Below are 21,078 nucleotides of genomic sequence, written 5' to 3'. Positions count from 1 at the left end.
TATTAAACACACTAAACCCTAGCCATTTTTCCTTACTAGAGTATTTTTTCCAAAGTAAGGTGGATTTTACACTTTGTAATTTGATCTGTGTGATTATCCTCTATGGCTTGTGGATTGAACAGTGAAATACATTTTTGGACAAAAGGGAATTACATGCTCATTTATCAGGAGGTAAATTACACATGGGACAAAACATAATTATATCAACAATGATGAAAATATAAGTGATTTGCACAATGAGACTATTCAACATCATTATGTACAATGGATACAATCTGACGCTCATGAAAAAAAACTTCAAGATAAAACCTGAGCTTAGAATACTTCACTGCACATGACATGCTCTTTGGTAAAGGAATGAACTAGGTAGCTGCTTTCCTTGTTCCCCAATTTTTGTATGATCCTTACAAACTACACAAAGTGCATTGTCGTCATCCACAAACACCAATGGAAGATTTTCAAGAACAATTTCTGAAGTAGGTAGCCTTCCCACCAAGGCATTTTCATTCTCTGCAAATTGCTCAAACAAAACCATCCGTACTCTGCTGTGTGAGTGTACATATTCATATCCTTACAGACACTGGATAAAATGCGTGGGTGTTTTTTTTTTTGGGGGTTGGTGGGGGTTGGTTCTCGTTCATGCTTATTAGTGTGGTGTATATGAGAATGAGTAGCATGGAGACAGCATAAACAGACCAGTTGGTGCCTGCGAGGACTGCTGTTGTAGGGAATCATATAGCAATGCAGAATGCTGTGGCAGCAAAGAAGATAGCAAGTCACTATAAAGCTTGGGCTGTGATAGGTAATTCACTACAAAGTGGGACGCAAAGGCTAGTGAGAAGGCAATGGAAAAAAAAAAATTGGAGGAAGTTGAGTAGTCAGGTTTGAATAAATTGGATGGCTATTTTGACAGATGAAGTTAAGCAAAATGCAATCATTTGCTTAGGCCAATTAAGATGATGTTGAGCAACAACCAAAGAAATTGGTTGACACTGCTGCTCCATCACTGCAGTCTTTAGGATTTAGGCAGCAGAAGGCGTAGTGGGAAAGCTAGGGAAGAATATTTGAGACAGAGATTGAAGAGTAGAAAAATTACCTGGTGCTTCTGGGACTCCGAAATGGTGTTCTGGACATAGAGGTCACTTGTAGAGGTCACTTGAGACAGCTCTCCAGTATGTAGAGGTCACTTGTGCAACTGGGGAGTGCTCCACATTATTCTTGAGTGACTACCTCAGGGAAACTTCAACTATTGTCACTTTAGAAACAAATCAGAATGTAACGAAACAGGACAACATCAACGGCATAAAATAAACTTCAATGTCACAGCTGAATTTCATTAGAACATCCATAATCAATGTCTTGGTTCGTCAAACCTTGTTCCCTCTAAGAAGATGATTTATTCATGTGCCGTTTCACTACCTTGACAGTTCTTAATTGTTTGAGAATCACATTTCTACCATAGAAAAGAAATTTTTAATTAACAAAGTTAAAATCCCTCATCTTGTTGGACAATACAGGTTTGTAGGAAAGACTTTGATGTGAAACAAAAGTAAGAGGATGTCAACTTCAGGTACAAATCAATTGAGCCAAAGAGTTGTTTGGTCCAGAAAATCCCTATTCATAAGTCCAAGATAAACATCCCTTGTACGGTAATATGATTATACAAGTATATTTCAAATTACCAAGTTGTCATGCAAAATGAAATGTTCCATCCTTCACCCTTAACTGTTGATGTTAATATAAAAAATACCCAAGGTACATATCAGCGGTTCACCCCTAACTGTTTATGTTAATATAAAAAATATCCAAGCTACATAATAGCAGCTGATCAGAGGATGACTGGATCTTCACTAGCAAACAATTTCCTTTAGCCATCACTACGCCTTAATTAGTTGAATTTATGTTAGAAAAGCCAACTACCATCACATTGTCTACAACAGAAAATTGTCATGTAAGATTGATGATCCACCATTTAACCAACAGAAAAATGCATTGCCACAGTCCAACCATCCTCAAGCTGATTCGAAATAAAAATTAACATCTGCTTCTTCACCTAGTTAGAACTCTCTATGTTGAAAGTAACAAATTTTCCAGTAATCTTAATTATTCAATATCAGCGATGAAACTGATATAGAACCCAGCAGAGTTACACTAAAAACAAGGCTTTTTGACAAGTTAAATAGAATATTATTGTCATGTAAGATTGATGATCCACCATTTTTTTTCCTTTTTTTTTCTTTCTTTCTTTCTTTTCTTTCTTTTTTCTTTTTATTTTTATGGGAGATGATCCACCATTTAACCAACAGAAAAATGCATTGCCACAGTGCAACCATCCTCAAGCTGACTCGAAATAAAAATTAGCATCTGCTAACTTTAGCAGGTTAGAACTCTCAATGTTGAGAGTAAAAGATTTTCCAGTAATCTTAATTGTTCATATCAGCGATGAAATTGACATAGAATCCAATAGAGTTACACTAAAAACAAGGCTTTGTAACGAGTTAAATAGCACAAAAAGCAGTAAAAACGATGGTAATAAGCCTCTAAACAAGAAAATGAAGTCCCTAGCTACTGGCATATCAGCATATAGTAATTGAATCTGAACTGGAATATTTTGTTCATCATATTAGTTTAAGTTGAAGGATCTACCTTTTTCTTTTTTTTTTGGTAAGTTCAAGGATCTGCCATTGACAGTGTGTCATTCATCAACATCCTGCAACTGGAAATTTGAACTCATTTATATAATAAGTGGATAATGCATAGATAAAATCACTCACATGCTAGAGATAATTAGGATGTGAGAACTGTCTGAGTAGATATTACAGCTTCACTGCCATGCAAGCATTCTATGAAGAAAGTCAAATTCTGTGAGTTTATTGAAATACGCAGTCATCAATATTGAGCAAATGTTAAAGGATGTAAAATGACACAGAAGAACTAATAGGAGTCACTGAGAATGATCAATACCTTTTAAGTGCTTGGCACTTCATATTATTTGCTTATGCTAGTCAATCAAGTATAATTATCCAGTGAAGTTGGTTGTTCTATTCCAGTAATAGCACCGAAGATCATTGTGACCGGCCAAGCGCACATCACTTATCAGTCTTTTGAAGTTATTTTAGATGTTATCAATGAGAGATGTAAGAATTTATGTATTATTGATTATTTGATTACATTGATTGATTGATATCTTACAAGATTGATTATTTCTGTATATTACAATTCCTATATATAGAGGAGAAGATGGTAGTGGAGTGTGTGATAGTGGAGGTGGTAGGTGTGGAGAAAAATAGTGGAGGTAGTAGGTGAGTGGTATAGTGGAGGTGGTAGGTGTGGAGAAAGATAGTGGAGGTAGTAGGTGAGTGGTAAATTCTAACAGCCCCCCGCAAACTCAAGGAGGATAGAAACTAACCAACTTGAGTTTGGAGAGAGGAGCAAAAACAAGAAAATACATAAAAATAAAAAAAGATAGGAGACACTGTATGGTCGTGTCAGACCGTTGGTGAAGACACTGTATGGGGTGTCATAACGTTGTAGAGGACACTGTATGGTGGTGTCAGACCGATGTAGAAGACAGTTTATGGGGTCATGTCGGACCGTTGTAGAAGACAGTTTATGGGTCATGTCGGACCGTTGTAGAAGACAGTTTATGGGGTCATGTCGGACCGTTGTAGAAGACAATGTTGTGACAGTTTACGGAGTCTTGCTGGACCCTTGTAGAAACTAACCGGAATCAATGTCGGGACAGTTTACAGAGTCTTGTCGGACCCATAAAGGAGCTAACCGGAATCAATGTCGGGACAGTTTACAGAGTCTTGTCGGACCCATAAAAAAATCGCATCCTCAAAAGGTGCGCTCAATTTTTCAAAAGGCGTGCCATCAAAAGGCGTGCCCACTTTATCAAAAGATGTGCCATGAAAAGGCGTGCCAATTTGTCGGGCGGCAAGAGGCGCGCGATGCGCGTGGCTGGCCCTGGCTATTTAAAACAGGTTGAGGCGAAGGCTGTGCATACTAGCCTGAAACCTCTGAATGCTCGGAGAGCTTGTCTCTGCAAATCTTGAAACACCCGGAAACTAACCCTTCTCTGAAACACTTAGCAACTCAAAAACATGGCCTCGTCTTCCCGTCCAGCTACCCAGAACCTGCTCACGCTCTTTCCAGAACTGAACGAGCCCACAAGAGAAATAACGGGTGCGGTGGCCAGTGAACCGCAACCAAACACCTCTGGTTTTGCTCCATTGAACTTTCCGATGCGGTCGGTGGAGCAAAAAATGGCAGTGCTGTCAGATGTGGAGGCCAATCAGTATACTCTGAAGGCATGTGTGGAAAGCATGACGGCGGTCACAAATTTGTCGAACCGGCTGCAGAGTAGGACAAATGAGGTGCAGCATGTAAACTCCCAGCTGGCTCTGCTCCAACGCATGTATAAGGATGCGCGAGCAGAGATAAGCGTGCTAAGGGCAGAAAACAAGGAGCTGAAGCGGAAGGCCACCGTGATGTTCCGATTTGGAGGGCCGCCATATGCGGCAGCGGAGGAGCAGGGAGTAGTGATCATGCCTAGTGGAGTGGGAAATACGGAGGCAACACCGTCGAGGGCCGTCCAGGACGGAGGCAAGAAGAAGAGACCGGCGGCATAGTAGAGAAGGGATGTCGGTGTGTGGCCATCTGCAGAAAAGAAAACAAAGCCGTTGTATTTGTTTGTGTAAATGTTTTTTTTTTTTTTTTTTTTTTTTTTTTTTTTTTTTGTTAGGTGGAAAATTGTGATCGGGAGTGATCCCGGAGATGAATAAAATATGGGTTGGTGTGCAAATTTGTAATTTTTTTTTTTTTTTTTTTTTTTATGTTGATGTTGATTTTATGTTATTTATTTATTTATTTATATGTATTTTTTATTTTGATTTTGATTTTGATTTTTTATGTTTATTTATTTATTTATTTTTTATGTGGAAAGAAGAAAAAGAAAAAATTATATATATAAATATATTTAAAAAAAAAAAAAAATGGAAAATGTGATGATGGTGTTGGGTGAAAAAGATGTTAAAATATGTTAAAATAGAAAATATGTTAAAATAAGAATAGTGAATGGGTGAGTTCAATGCATGTGCTGATGTATTTATTTATGTTATGTGTTGGAAAGTGAAAGGAAGTGCGTGAGTGGAGAGAGGAAGTGGGTCTTAACAATACCAAAAGTAGTGGAGACAGCATAATAATAAAGAATGGGATGATGAGTTGTGTAAGTCTTTGATGGGCGGAGACAGCATAATAATAAAGAATGGGATGATGAGTTGTGTAAGTCTTTGATGGGCGGTGGAATCAGACAGTTGTGTGTGTATGGCAGTCTTTTTTTTCTTTTTTTTTTTTTTTTCTTTTTTGTGGAACTCCAACCCTCTGCCGAGAGAGAGAGCTAGAGAGATAAATCATTAGGAATTTCAAACCCACCCCCATTCACACAGACCCACACAAAAAATAGATGGCTTGGAGGAGATTGCTCCAAATTCCTCTTTCTAAAACATTGATCAACCACTACACTCGTGATTTCCCTCGGCCTCGGAACCGCCGGATTCACGAGTTCCTCCGCCACCGTTTTCAGCGGTGGCGACGCCAGAAACCTAGAGGAGAAATTGCGAAGGGGAGCTTTGTCAGCTCGTGAATGGTGCCTCCGGTGGTTGCGGCCGATCCGGCTAATGAGGTGGCGGCACTTGTCCTTGATCTCCGGCAGCTCGTGAGCTCGCGACCTGAACCACGTCGACGACGCTCGCAACAATCTCGGCCGGTCTTCGGAGCATAGGGATTCACGGCGATTGTTGCGGTAACAGCAGGAGAGGCATAGAGATTGCTTGAGTTTGTCTTTGAAGGAAGGTGAAATGCTCTGTTCGTTTTCCAGGAGAGAGAGTGTGAGAAAGAAGAGAGAGAAAGTTGTGGTGATTTTAAAGAATTCAACTGAGCTGCCAGAGACACAGAGGAAGAGAGAGGGTTGAATTGGTTGAGATCCGGCGGGCGGTCAAGAGGGTTGAATTGGTTGAGATCCGGCGGGCGGTCAAGGCAAGGTTGCCGCCCGCCGGAAGGCGAAGAACAACAAGATCTTTAACCTTGCTCTGATACCATGTAAGAATTTATGTATTATTGATTATTTGATTACATTGATTGATTGATATCTTACAAGATTGATTATTTCTGTATATTACAATTCCTATATATAGAGGAGAAGATGGTAGTGGAGTGTGTGATAGTGGAGGTGGTAGGTGTGGAGAAAAATAGTGGAGGTAGTAGGTGAGTGGTATAGTGGAGGTGGTAGGTGTGGAGAAAGATAGTGGAGGTAGTAGGTGAGTGGTAAATTCTAACAAGAGATGTATCCACAAAGTCATGTGAAAATCCAGATTAGAAGCAATGACAGTACTCATGAACATTTCATACGGCTTAAAGCACAGTTTGCAGAAAAGAGAATAAATAAGCCAGACGTTGTGGAGGCAAGTTTGCTGCAAGGCAGAATTTCTCTGATATGACATATTCTTGAAAAAACTCACTGATATGAGCATGCAATTTTGTCTCATGGCAAGTTAGTTAAGCACTCAAATTAACACTCAAATTAACTGAAATTCACAGCATTGCCATTTCGAAAGCTCTTCATGTGGCCTATTCTAGAGAATTAACATATTGAGCCTCTTTAACAATTAGATATGACGAATACTTTACTCTGTGAAGACTTAGAGGAAGAAGTATTGACAGATGTTCCACCTGGCTTTGAGGATTTCTCAGTTGATGGGAGTGTGCAAGCTTAAAAAGGCATTATACGATTTACAAAGTCTGCTAGAGCATGATTTGAGAGGTTCACTTGGGCTATGGTTAGATGTGGCTACAAATAGAGTCAAGATGACCATACCCAATTTATTCAAGTCACATGAAAACAAGGTTACTGCACTCCTTGTGTATGTTGATGATATTTGATCTATAGAAAAGCAGAAGTTGAATAGCTATCTTACTAAGGAGTTTGAGATAAAAGACTCTGGTAACTTAAAGTACTTCTTGAGTATTGATGTTGCAACATCTCAAAGAGAGTGTTTATCTCACTGAGAACATATGCTTTGGACCTTCTTAAAGACAAAGTGTGCTTGGGTATAAAGCTACTGATACCATGTTGGAGCAGAATTGCATGTTGGGGGATGAAACTAAAGATTCATTTGACAGGGAGAGATGTCAGAGGCTGGTTGGTAAGTTAATTTATCCATCTCATACTCACCTAGATATAGATTATGTTGTTAGTTAGCCTTGTCAGCCACTATGCATAATCGTATTGAATTGCATATTAGTTTATAGACTACTCCGGTACTTCAAAAGAAAGAGCTCAATTTTTTACAATATTTGGCAAATATCAGCATCCTGCCATGCAAACTGAGATTCAAGTAGCTTGGGTTACCAAATGAAAAATGAGAAGCTATTCAAATGAAAAAACACTATGAGATGCATCCATATTTATTATAATTCAGTTAGAAATAGATGATGTTGCACAATGGAAATAATGCTCTACAAATTTACAAGAAAACTAAATGCAACCAACACATTGTAAATCAATATAATCAAAAATCACTGTTATGCAAATGTCAATTCTTTTCAAAGCTAAAAGAATTTATTTTCAAAGAAAATGTCAATTCTTTTCAAAGCTAAAAGGATTTCTTTTCAAAGCTAAAAATAAAGCTAAAAGAATTCCTTTTCCAAGCTAAAAATAAAGCTAAAAGAATTCCTTTCCAAAGCTAAAAATAAAGCTAAAAGAATTTCTTTTCAAAGCTAAAATAATGATCAATTCTTTACAAAGCTAAAAGATAAAGGCCAGAAATATAAGTTTGTTGTAGGATTCCTTTTCCCTTAAGAATCTCTTGTTGTTGGGTTCTTTATGAAACTAGAATATAAAGGCCATAAATGTTTTTTTGCATCAACTATGGAAAAAGTGGATAGAGGGTTCATAAAGAATATTTTCTATTCAAGAGAAAATAAAGAAAACATTCTATTCAAGACATGTTGAATTTAACTAGTGCTTTTTGTTTTCGGCATATAGCTAGCTCGTCTATTTAACAACTACAAGTTTGAGCAAGGTGAGACCACTCAAGCACATCTCTCTCTCTCTGTTTCTCTGATCTTTCCTTCATCATCATCGTCTTCTTCTTCTTCTTGTTTTTGTTTTTGTTTTTCTTGTTTTGGGGTTGTGTTGCAAAGATGAATGATCCAAAGTATGCTTATCCGTACCCTCCTCCTCGTCTTGATGCCCCGCCTGAACCAGTAATTCCATCTGGATCGACGGACTTGGGCGGTTTTCCAGCCTCCAACACGACCCAAGAACACTTGGGAGCCCAAGTTCCGCCGCCTTCTGAATCAATGATTCAAATTCTCAATCATTTTGATGCAGCTGCTGCCACCACCGCCGAGCCTTCTAAATCAGTAGCCCAAGCTCCTCCTCCTCCTCGTCTTGATGCCCCACCTGAACCAGTTATTCCACGCAATGCTCAGCAACAAGACCTAGAATTGCCGAAGCTAGTTGTAGCGTTTTGCTTGACAGCAACTTTTGAAATCACCTTCCGATCCGTCCAGACTCGTAAACACTACCCTATAACCTTCCAATTGTTGTGCCTCTTAATGGTGTTTGCACTCGCTTTTCTCGTTGTTGCTAAATACATCGTTGCCAACTACCCAAAACCAAGCCGCTTGCTTGAGCATGCTGGACTACTCTGTGGAGTTACCGCTTTCTTTGTGGCCATCACCGTCTCTTTCCCCCTCTGCCTCAAACTCATTTCTTGGATCGTATATGCTCTTTCATTGCTTGCCATTTCCATCTGCTAAATACATCGTTGCCAACTACCCAAAACCAGGCTGCTTGCTTGAGCACGCTGGACTACTCTGTGGAGTTACTGCTTTCTTTGTGGCCATCACCGTCTCTTTCCCCCTCTGCCTCAAGCTCATTTCCTGGATCGTGTATGCTCTTTCATTGCTTGCCATTTCCATCTGCAATTGCCCTCACACTATGAACCCCTAATGCTAATCCTATAGCACAGGATCATTCAGGTTCCTTTTTTTAATGGATATTAATTTTAATTATTATTAGCCGCTTTTAAAGGATTTGGGAGTTTTATACTGTTTGTAAAATTGTTTTGTTTATTGGAATTACTTCTATCAATTATTAGTATAGTTTCATTTTTTTGATTATGCTCATTGAACTCCACACAGACATGACTTGCACCCCACACCACCCTACACACGGACTTGTACCTCGTCTCCCACTTTTGCACTTTGTCCTCTATTTTTCTCTTTCATTCTCGCTGTCTCCTTCACTTTCCAATGTTGACCATTACCCCCTCACCCATCATAACCATTGTCCCCCTTCTCCAACCACCGTCAACCCCAATTCCATTTTTCCCATCGCCCTTTATTTTTGTTTCTGATAAAATCAATCTGTCTACCAACAACTTGCACTCCACATAGACATGACTTGCACCCCACACCACCCTACACATGGACTTGCACCTCGTCTCCCACTTTTGCACTTTGTCCTCTCTATTTTTCTCTTTCATTCTCTCTGTCTCCTTCACTTTCCAATGCCGACCACTACTTTCTTGCCCTCCATAGCGGTGACAGTGGTTGTGGAGGTTGGAGAAGGGGTGGGGGATGGCTATGGAGGGCATTGGAGTATTGGTCGGCATTGGAAAGTGAAAGAGACGAAAAGAATGAAGGTGAAAAAAATAGAGAAGGACTGTTATGCAAATTTGAAACAATTAACTAGTGAATACAAGTTCAAGAAGCATACATACAAATACATAAGAGAGAACATAAAGTTCAAGAATAGGACATGTATTGTGTACCTGTTATTCCATTTCATGCTTCTTTGCTTACTTCCAATCCCTTCAAAGAACAAAATGCAATCAAAATCGGTACATATTAGAGAAGTTCCACAAGGTTGACATTAATGATTAGATGAAATTAACAACTAATATTTTAGTTTAAAAAACAAGGAATGTTATACCATTCAATACATATATTTGCATTATAAAACTTATCAAAGTCATACCCATAAACAAGTCAAGAAGCCATCAACAAGCAATTCTCACTTAGGAAAGGGAAAAGAAATCATGCAACAAATGGATATTGCTAGTGTAATTTATTTAACTTGTAATTTTCTACCAATCATGACATTGACATTGAAAAGTTACACAACTATAATAACAATACAAGGATCCATCGTCCACCAATTTGTCAACAGCATGTCAATATGAGAAACATTTAAAAAAATGTTGGCACATGAATATATATATATATATATTTACCACCATTAGTGTTGTTAAGTTACCAATTTTCTCGAAAGCCTAAGTTATTAGGAAATGGGCCCAACAATGTATATCAAGCTATCTAACAACCTCTCTCAAGTGCAACCCCGTCTTCCACGTGGAGAACCAAACAGAAGGAGAAGCAAACAACAAAACAAAGAGGAAGAAACCAAACAGAGATAGAATACCAAATGCCAACTGAGAGACCTAAACCCAAGACCTCTCTCAACCAAACCTCTGATACCATGTTACATTACCAATTTTTTCAAAAGCTTAAGTTATTAGGAAATGGACCCAACAATGTATATTGAGCTATCTAACAATTAAATGATAACAAAGTGCATTAACGACCGTCATCTTCACCGCAAAATAATCTTTAATAAGAAATTTAAGATTCTCCTATTGTTTTGATGTGGCATTGTTTTTGTATTCCAGAAGAAATCTTAGCATAAACTTCATTGCTTTTTGAGGGTTTTTGTTAATACTTACAAATTGTGATACCAAAACCATTTTCACATGAAATACCAATTACCTAGTCAAATTATTACACAGGAAGAAGAAGGAGCTGGCCTTCAATAAAAGATTCTCCAACATATTTCACATCATCTTGAAAAGTGGTGACAATATGTGCAATGGGATTTGTTCCTTGGATTTTTCCCCTTTTCTTCTAGATTTTTTTCTAGTTTTGATAGAATTCATTTATTGAATATGCCCCATCAAAAAACCAAACCAAATCAAAGCTAAGTTTTATGTCCCATTCAAGTGTGGTTGGCTACACGAATCATTTTTCTATCAATGATTTTATGCTTGGTTAAATAAGTAAATTCATACGAGTCACAGAATACGTCAATAGGTCACATACTCTTCAACTTTAACCAATATATTTCAATCCAATGAATCATAGCACCTCCAACGACATCATGCTTATTAATAATCAAACTTAAGTAACAAAAATGTTCACTAGTTGTTTTCCATCACCAAATTGCATTAATAATATTGCTTTTGGGATCAAATGCACATTTCTTGTGAACAGTCGATGCAATCTCTTAGTTTCCACAATTTATCGTACAGCGAATTGAAGAGGAAAAGTAAACAACTGAATTTCAGATTCCAGATCCTGAAAATTTTGCAAATGGGAGTTCCTGTGCAATTCAATCATATGCTAGCCCTAACACATTCACTATCAATGAGCATAATTAAAAAAATGAAACTGTACTAATAATTGATGGAACGGAAGTAATTCCAATAAACAAAGCCATTTTACAATCTATAAAACTCCCAAATCCTATGCATGCAAGTTTAAGTACTACTAGTCCTGCATTAACAGTGGCCACAAACATATATAAATATTATATGTGACCAAAAGCAGCTAATAATAATTAAAATTAATATCCATAAAGAAGCAACCTGAATGACAATCCTGTGCTACAGGATTAGCATTAGGGTTCACAGTGGTAGAGGGCAATTGCAGATGGAAATGGCAAGCAATGAAAGAGCATATACGATCCAGGAAATGAGCTTGAGGCAGAGAGGGAAAGAGACGGGGATGGCCACAAAGAAAGCGGTAACTCCACGGAGTAGTCCAGCGTGCTCAAGCAAGCGGCCTGGTTTTGGGTAGTTGGCAACGATGTATTTAGCAACAACGAGAAAAGCGAGTGCAGACACCATTAAGAGACACAGCAATTGGAAGGTTATAGGGTAGTGTTTACGAGTCTGGACGGATCGGAAGCCGATTTCAAAAGCTGCTGTCAAACTACAACTAGCTTCGGCAATTCTAGGTCCTGTTGCTGAGCATTGCGTTGAATTACTGGTTCAGGCGGGGCATCAACAGGAGGAGGAGCTTGGGCTAGCGATTCAGAAGGCTCGGCGGAGGCATCAAGAGGATGGGGAACTTGAACTACTGCTTCAGGCAGCGGCGGCGGCGGAATATGAAGGGGGCGGCGGCACCGCCACAACCGGAGGGAGTTGAATAACTTTTTCAGACGGATTCATTTCCGACACTCTCACAAAATGCATACGGTGTTGGTGTGGATTAGATTTGTAATGGGAGATATATACAAAGCGGTGTTTGGGAAGTCAAAATAGCCTCATTCACCAAAGCGCTTGAGTCGTGATAGAGACAAGGGAAAAACACCAGAGAATGATAGACTTCAGGGAAAAACACAGTAGAGATGGCAATTTGTCCCCGGCCCGATGGGGAGCCGACCCCCCAACTCTGAATTGAGCGAGTTTTTTTCAAAAAATACCTCCGACAGAGAAGGGACGGTATTCAAAAATTAATCCCCGATCAGTTTCGGGCCGGGGACGAGGATAAGTGTCCCAGCTCCGTCCCCGGCCCGGCCCGGCCCCGTCCCCGTCCCCATCCCCGGCCCCGATTATCCCCGATATAAAATTACTATTTTGTCCCTATATATATATATATATAAAAGGATCAATGTTTCTCACTTTCACTTTTCTCCCTTATCTCACTTTCACTTCTCTCTCTAGGTCTCACTTACAGTTGCGTCTCTCATCTCCCTCTCCCTCATTGACGGACTTCTCTCTCTCTCTCACAGATCCACCACCACCACCACAGCCACTGCGTCTCTCATCCAGATCCACCGCCGATCCACCACTGCGTATCTCATCCAGATCAACCACCGCGTCTCTATCTACCTCGCACCGCCGCTCCACCTCCTCCGTCGTCCATCACGCCGATCTTCTCTGTCGTTCGCCGCAGTTCATGCCTCCGTTGTCCTCTCTCTCTCTCTCTATGAGATCTGATGGTTTTGTTATTGTTGTTGATGATGATTTGTTGATACACAAATCTGTGGATAATTTTGTGTTCTTGAGTTGTGATTTGTCTTCCATTTTTTTTAGATTATTGTTTTTTTTTTCCTTCTTCATTTAATATCAATGAATCAGACTCTACAATTGAACAAAAACATGTTCTTGTGTACAGATTTTTTAATTTAAAAATTGTTTGGCAGATCAAAAAAAAAACAAAAAACAAAAAAATCAGACCAGCTACTATATTTCGGGGAATTTGTGGGGTCGGGGATACCCGATCCCCGATCGGGGACGGGGGTGGGGAGGGTGATGGGCTCCCCGTCGGTGATCGAGGGCAGGGGCGGGGAATTTCTTATTGTCGGGGATCGGGGACGGGGAGGGCAGTCCCCGGCCCGCCCCGTTGCCATTCCTAAACACCAAAGCTTAAAATAACATAAATAGAGACTCCAATAAAACCGGCAATACATAAAAACAAAATAACATAAAACCGGCAATACATAAAAACAAGAAAGTAAAATGACGATTTTACCTTCTGAAAGACTCACAAATCAACTCAGTAGTCCATCACAAATTGTGAACCATTAGATTGATCCAATCCAAAGGCTAGAAATCTATATAACAAGGAAGGAGGGCAACGCGGAGTAGAGGAAATTTCGGGGAGAAATCTATTAAAACGAGGATGAGTGTCTCATCTCAGCTTTACATTTTGGAAAAAATTAGAGTTGGGTTCGGTAGAGTTTTAGAATTATAATTTGATAATAGAGTTATATTTTAAATTTGTAAGTTTTGAAATTATTATTTGAGTGTGAAAAATTTATTTCGTTATAAATTTTGAATGTGATATTTGATTAAAAAATTCACACCTCATAACTAAATATACTACTCAAAATTCTATTCAAAACTCATAAATTTTTTTAAAAATTTCCGAAAATATTTTTTATTTTAAAAAAAAATCAAATACTGTTCCGATCAGTTGGCCGAAAATCTGAGGGATGACCGAGTAGACGTGTTTTGAAAAATGAATGTGAAATCAATTTTTAAAAACACCAACTAAATACAACACTCAAAACAATGGGTAGAACTATGATTCTAGAGTTCCACCCAACAGAGACTCACCGATTGTCATATGAAAATAAAACAAAAGCATACTAGGAAAATTACTAGGAAAAGAATGGGGAGAAGAGGATCCTAACCCCATGTTGTGGTGGATGAGGAACTTCCTTTTCTGGTTTGGATTGGTAAATATTAACGTATCAATTTAATGCTTGTTTTATTTTCATTTGACTTATGCATGCTATTCTATTTGAATTTAAAAATTATCTCAGTACATTTGATTAAAATTTTAATTATTTTTATTAATAAAAATAATATATATTGAATATTGAATATGTATATGCCTCTCCTTCATACTTTATTTCTTTATATTTATTCTTTTTTTTTTTTTGTGAGTTTTAATTTAAACTCATTTTGATTATTTAAACCATCTACTTCGTAGGCTTTATAATAAAGATTATCAATATGAAAAATTAGATTTATCAGACAATTATAAATACAGAAATAAATCATGTTTTTTTAACAAAATGAATGGGTATGGAGACATGCACGTATAGAGAGGAGGTTATCCCCTTATTCCACTACTTTTCACCAATCACAATAATAGAAGGTATTATGGATCTATCATATCTGCATACAAATCTCTCTCATGGTGCACCACATCCACCTTATAATTAAACAAAAAAAATGACATAATTTCATATTTTTTGAGTTATAACTTAAAAAAAAAATTAAAAAAAAAAAACATAACTAAACATTATATGATGCATAATCAAATATCTTAAAATAATGTCATAATTAAAGAAAAAATTAGTCATAACTATAGAAAAAAAAATGACACAACTAAAGTGTATCCACCATGAGATATGTATAATAGTGTTTTCTTGAAAATTTCATGCTATATGTTTTGAGTCGGCTGACCTGAGTTTTTTGTACTGCATCCATATTTTTCTTTTTAGGGTTAAAAAATAGATTTTTTGTATTATTTAATGTGAAAACTCAATCAAATCTAGTTTAAGGAAAATTCCATTAGACACACTCTCATATTATATATATTTTTAGTTAGTCATTTTTTTCTTTAATTATAACTTCTTCTTTTTTTAATTATGACATTATTTTGAGATATTTGATTATAATTTTTTTATATTTTGTTATGACTTCTTTTTTTTAATTTTAATTATGACTCAAAAAGTATGAAATTATGTCATTTTCTTCTGTAATTATAAAGTGTATATGGGGAGAATGCTATGATGTGCAACAAAAAAACATAATTTCTTTCACAAAATGTATAATTTTTATAAAATGTATAATCACAAAAAATATAACTTTAGTTATACATGACTTTTAATTGCACATCATAACTTCAAAATTCATAATTTTTGTGTGGGTATTTTTCTGACCACACTGCCCGCCTAGTAATCAGCTGGAGAGCACTGGCAGAATAGATGGCTTCAGTGAACTTGTAACAGAAAGAAAAGGCTCCGGCGGTGGCTCTTCTACCCGGGGGCACTCCGACGATCAAGTCAGTATATCTCTCAAAGATAAATCAAGTACTAAACTTATTGCTCAAAACATAAATTGCATACTTTAGACCCACGGGGGTGCCTCTCTTTTATAGTGTACTCAATCCAAGTCCTACTAGAAGCCTGACTTCTATGGACTCCAATTCAGTGCTTACTTTGGATTCCTCAAGAGATAAAGATAAACTCCCCAAGAGCTTTATCTTTATCTTAGCAAAGTCTTCTCTTTACTCAAGGACTCTTGTCCCTTATCCGCTTATCTCGGATTCCGATATCTTCGGAAATAACCTCGGCCTTGCCAAGATTAACCTCGGCATAACTACCACGACACGTGGCACCTCGGCTGACACGTCGGCGTCACCATGCCACGTGTTGGTACTCACAAAATATATCCCCACAACTGCCCCCTAGGTTCTATTACCTCGGCATTCTGAGGTGATGGAACCTATATCGATGTCTCTTTCTATTCATTAGCTTACAAACTCTTCAGCCGAGATCATTTATTTCAAGCTGACATGTTCTCTTCAGGGAACAATAATTCCAGTGAACCTTTTCATATGAGTGAGCTGTCACGCATTTTTTACTTAACCGTTTTTGTTACACGTCTTTACCTTATTGGTCCGTGTTTGTGACGCGCTTATAAACCACGTTTTTCCTGCGTACGTCGCCTGACGTATGCGCTGCTCCAGGCGCATTGATTATCTTTTGCCGTCGTTTTTGGTTTTTGAAAAAAACGCTTCATTCTTCTTTCATTTTTTCACTATTGCTTTTGCTGTTTCTCTCTCTAAAACTCGTTCTTTTGATTCCGCCATTGCTGAAGCTTCCAAGCTCTGTGTTTGTCTTCCTGGTGGAACTTTCATCGTTCTGCCACTTCTGTAACTACTGACTGATTTCGGCGGTCCTCACATCGGCTTCATTTCTTTTCTGGTAAGTAACTTTTTCCTCCGATTTCAATTCTTGACTATTTCTGGAATCTTCTGTTATTACTGTCTTGCTTAAATATCTATCTTGTGAATCATTCATCTGAATGTGTTATTCTTTGATTTGGCCCTTGCCTATACCTTGAACACACGCACTGTTGCACCACTTTACTGTATTTTTGCCATTGATCTTGGTCCTCTATTTCTCGTATTCTTCATGTTCTTGATAGCCCATCCCTGTTCTTGTTTCTGAAATTTCGCCTTTGTTTTCTATTTTTTGTGTCTTTGCCAGATCTCTACCTTCAATTTTTTACTTTCAATCTTTGCCTTTAGGTTTGGGATTTGTCTATAAAACCCATCAATTCTTAGGAAAAAACTGAAACAATCCTTACCAGCATATACCTAGGGTTTCGCCGAGGTCTCGATAACCCTTTAAGAACATCTTTTTTCTGAAACCTAGCCCTCTGATTTTAGGCCGACGTTATGGGTATGTGGAGACATAGGGTAAACATCCCGACCAAACTTGAGTACTTTAGGCAAGAGTTCTCTATCCCTGCCGATGTTCACCTTAGGCTAGCTGGGGTTGACGATTCCATCATGCCTACAGACAATACGATGCCCTTTCCCATTGTAGCCTTTACTGAGTGCGGACTACGGCTCCCACTTAACATTCTTTTTCGCGAAATTCTTCACTTTTACAAGTTGAACCCTATGCAACTTGCCATAAACTCTTATCGAGTAATCAATGGCATCATCGCCTTAGCCAGACAAGAAAACGTTAGAATCACCCTAGCCGATATACAGTATTGTTACACTATGTGCCCCCTTAACCTGAAGGAAAAAGGTTACGTCTATTACCTCAAGCCGAGGTCCACTGAATTCAAAATCATAGCCGACCTTCCAGACTCCAACAAGGGGGCTGGAGATGATTATGTTATCGCTTCGGGAAATTGGGAGTTTGGTGCAGACGAGGACGCCCATCTCTACCCTCTTCCCCGATCAATTAAAGAGGGCAAGGGTAAGAGCCCAGTGTCAATACTTAGTTGTTTCTGTTCAAGTCTTCAACATTTTATCTGTTTCTAATGTTTGTTTCTTCTTGCAGACGTTCGCAAGCCAGCGAAAGACTTTCGCCAATCTTACGTTCCTAACAAAGACCTGAAAAAGCTCCTGGACTTGCCTATCCACAAAAGAAAAGCACCTCTTCTTCTAAACTTTATTCCTACGTACAAATCCACTCTGCCCGACGTCCGAAGAAGAATAAGAAGAGTCTTTCTCCACCTTCTGCCACAACTCTTCCCACTGCTTCCACATCACGAGCAGACCAAGGATCCACTTCTGACTCAGCTGATCTGCCATCTACTTCAGCCCCATACTTAATCCTAATACCAGAAAGAAAACGTTGGCGATGTCTTGTAAAAACTGCTGAGATGGGTCGCCCGAAGCCTGTTGCTATTGATCTCTTAGCCGACCTACCTGCCGACGTTAATGCTGTTCAAACTCAATCCATGCCCCCACCAAAGCCGAAAAGAATCAAAAAGGCTCAGCCCAAGGCCAAAGCCACTGTAGTTGAGACTGAAGATACTCTGCCAATTTCACAATTGGCTGGGAGTAAGAAGACTTCTTCTGCTCCTGCAAAAAGGTCTGCTGAAACCCAACCCTCTGAGTCCACACAGTCAAAGAAGTTGAGGTCATCGTCTGCGACGACCTCGGGTTCTAGAATACCAAAAGTCCCCTAGACACCTGAGATTACTCTAGAAGATAAGCCTGTCCTTGCCAGCGACAGCGCTGATGATATAAACGTCGGCGTGGCACTCAGTACTGCTCTACTCCTCCCAAGCGATCTTGAGCGGAATGCCAAGATGAATGAGTATGAGAACTACGCCTTAATGCTCCAGCACTCCGTTCAAGTAAGTGTTCATACTTTTTGACTTTCTTTCTGTTTCATACTTAAAATATTTTCTAATACTTCTGTTTTCTCTCAGGCCATTCAGCATGCTCATTCGTTTTCAGTGCAGTCTTTTAAGAACCGGGAAAGGATGACCGAGATGAAGAGGGAGTTTTCTGTCCTGCAGAAGACCAACAAAGGTCTTCAACTAAAAATGAAGAAGCTGGAAGACCAGGCCGAGGCTGCAACTAAGGCCCAACGGATAGCCGAGGAAAAAACTGAATCAGCCGAGGCCATAAGGAAGGTCGCCGAAGCAGAGAAGATAGAGGCCGAGAACAGAAAGGCCCAAGCCGAAAGGGAACTGCAGAAAGCCCTGGCCACCAAGGATGTTGACATTAAGGAGGCCGACGAAAAGGCATACGCCCAGGGTATGGCTGACGTCACTGAAGAATACAAACTTCAGGTCAGGCAGGCATGCAACAGGGGCTTCTCCCTTGGTTGGATGTCCCTGATAAAGAAACTTGATCTTCCTGCCGATTCACTCTTTCGCAATGCCGATGCTATCCCTCTTCCCTTCCCACCACCTCTACCTCCAAGTCAACCTGAGGATGCCTCTGAATCTAAGGATGAAGATGAAGGTGAGGACGAGGATGAGGCTGAAGTTTTGGTAAGGAAATCCAGGGAGGCTGTTGGGGCTAAGTCTCCTTCTCTGAATGAGCAGGTCTTGGACTTGACTCAAGATGATGATGGTGATGCAGTTGCCAAGGAAGCTACCCCGGAGCAGGGTTCGTCCGACGTTCCTCAGGTCAACAAGAGTATTGACGAAACCCTTGCCGAGATTGATGCTGAAATTATTATAGATAAGGAAGCCGAGGTATCTCTTCAGGAGACTTCTGAGGTTCAGATCCAGCCAGATGCTAATGTTAAAAAGTCTTAACTTTCATTTCTTTTCTTTTGTACCCTTGTACTTTGTTTTGTTTTCTGGATAATGTAAGCTTCCTTTCATAGCCGATGTGCCTTTCTTTGTTACTTCGAAACAATTTACTTCTGGTAGGCCGTAGTGCCTTCTTTTGTATACAACTGCAACTGTTTTTCTATGGAAGCTTTAATCTTTTAATTTCTCTTAATTTGCTTCTGCATGGTTCTATACTTAGAATATTTTGTATGCCTCTCATATCTTGCCACCTTTGTGCAATATTCTCGGGGTCACATATCTCGGGCATAATAACTACAAGTTTTACTTCGGCAAGATACTGACCTGCAAACTTTTCATAAATTTCAACAAGTGTAAAACATATACTTATTCAATGTCAACTTTGCGAATGTTTCTCAATGTTCCAATCAAGTGTTTAGACAGTGATCTTAGTCTAAACTACTTGTAAATTGTTACAAATTTCAACAAGTGTTATCACGTACTGTAAACTTTTCTCAAGTTATAACAAGTGTTTAAGCAATGATCTACTTGTAAATTGTTACAAATTTCAACAAGTGTTTAAACAATATACTTAGCTTTTACCTCAACCTGTAAATTGCTGCAAATTTCAATAGATGATCACATGTCGGCTTAAAATTATCTTGTAAATTGCTACAAATTTCAACAAGTGTTAAGCATCTTCTTTGGTTGGACCAACCTGTAGATTGCTATAAGTGTGCAAACTATAATCTCGGCTTCACTTCGACTTGTAAATTGCTACAAATTTCAACAAGTGAAGAGAAACAGTCATCTCGGCTTAACTTCAACTTGTAAATTGCTACAAATTTCAATAAGTGAAGATAAGGAATAATCTCGGCTTAACTTCGACTTTGTAAATTGCTACAAATTTCAACAAGTGAAGATAAGGAATCAGCTTAACTCCAACTTGTAAATTGCTACAAATTTCAACAAGTGAATTAAGGAATAATCTCGGCTTAACTTCGACTAGTAAATTGCTACAAATTTCAACAAGTGGAGAGAAGGAATCAGCTTAACTCCAACTTGTAAATTGCTACAAATTTCAACAAGTGAATTAAGGAATAATCTCGGCTTAACTTCAACTTGTAAATTGCTACAAATTTCAACAAATGAAGAGAAGGAATCAGCTTAACTCCAACTTGTAAATTGCTACAAATTTCAACAAGTGAATTAAGGAATAATCTCGGCTTAACTTCAACTTGTAAATTGCTACAAATTTCAACAAGTGAAGATAAGGAATCAGCTTAACTCCAACTTGTAAATTGCTACAAATTTCAACAAGTGAATTAAGTGTCTCAGTCTTCTCTCTGCTCCCAATGTGAACCTGAGTTCTACTTTGGTTCTCATTATTCATGTCTCCAAAAACACCAATATGTAACTTTTTCAATCATATGTGTTTTAAAGAAAAGGAAAAAGATTTTATTGATGACATCGGCCAAAAATACTGCACATCTAATGATAGAAGAATTTCAAATTACAAGTGTTCCAAGGTCTTGCCAGTGCTTTGCCCTCGTTATCTTCAAGCCGATAAGCTCCATTGCCTAATACCGAAGTAATTCTGTAGGGTCCTTCCCAGTTTGGGCCAAGCTTGCTCTCTCTGGGATCTTTCTTGTTGCCGACGACTTTTCTCAGACTAGGTCGCCGACTTGAAAATATCTTGGATTGACCTTCTTGT

General features: G+C 38.7%; 3 protein-coding genes across 13 annotated transcripts in view; 1 reads left to right on the top strand and 2 right to left on the bottom strand.

Annotated features, from left to right (window-relative positions):
• Nucleotides 1-21,078, top strand: part of LOC114270837 (serine protease SPPA, chloroplastic) — a 122,344-nt gene that overhangs the window by 10,170 nt on the left and 91,096 nt on the right. The gene's annotated exons all lie outside the window — the stretch shown is intronic.
• Nucleotides 132-21,078, bottom strand: part of LOC114270840 (uncharacterized) — a 221,071-nt gene continuing 200,124 nt past the window's right edge. The window contains exon 6 of the mRNA XM_082909885.1: nucleotides 132-751. The gene's annotated coding sequence lies outside the window, so the exon portion shown is untranslated. The remainder of the gene's footprint in view (nucleotides 752-21,078) is intronic.
• The window catches only part of LOC114270844 (uncharacterized), a 124,339-nt gene continuing 103,392 nt past the window's right edge, over nucleotides 132-21,078 (bottom strand). The window contains exons 2-5 of one of the 11 annotated variants that reach the window (XR_014357153.1): nucleotides 11,712-11,908; nucleotides 9,843-9,882; nucleotides 2,965-3,101; nucleotides 132-2,862 (exon numbers count right to left, since the gene is read on the bottom strand). Coding sequence is in view for 1 of the 11 variants with exons in the window: in XM_082909892.1 (XP_082766018.1) it covers nucleotides 11,751-11,908 (158 nt within the window). In the remaining 10 variants the exon portion in view is untranslated. Of the gene's footprint in view, nucleotides 3,102-7,951; nucleotides 9,883-11,711; nucleotides 11,909-21,078 lie in introns of those variants that run through there. The other 10 variants (XR_014357155.1, XR_014357160.1, XR_014357154.1 and 7 more) reach the window with 10 other exon arrangements.

This window comes from Camellia sinensis, chromosome 15 (assembly GCF_055761805.1).
Source record: "Camellia sinensis isolate YWXY chromosome 15, ASM5576180v1, whole genome shotgun sequence".
Classification (NCBI taxonomy): domain Eukaryota; kingdom Viridiplantae; phylum Streptophyta; class Magnoliopsida; order Ericales; family Theaceae; genus Camellia; species Camellia sinensis.
Note: the sequence above shows the minus strand (reverse complement) of the source record. Positions and strands in the feature narration are given on the sequence as shown.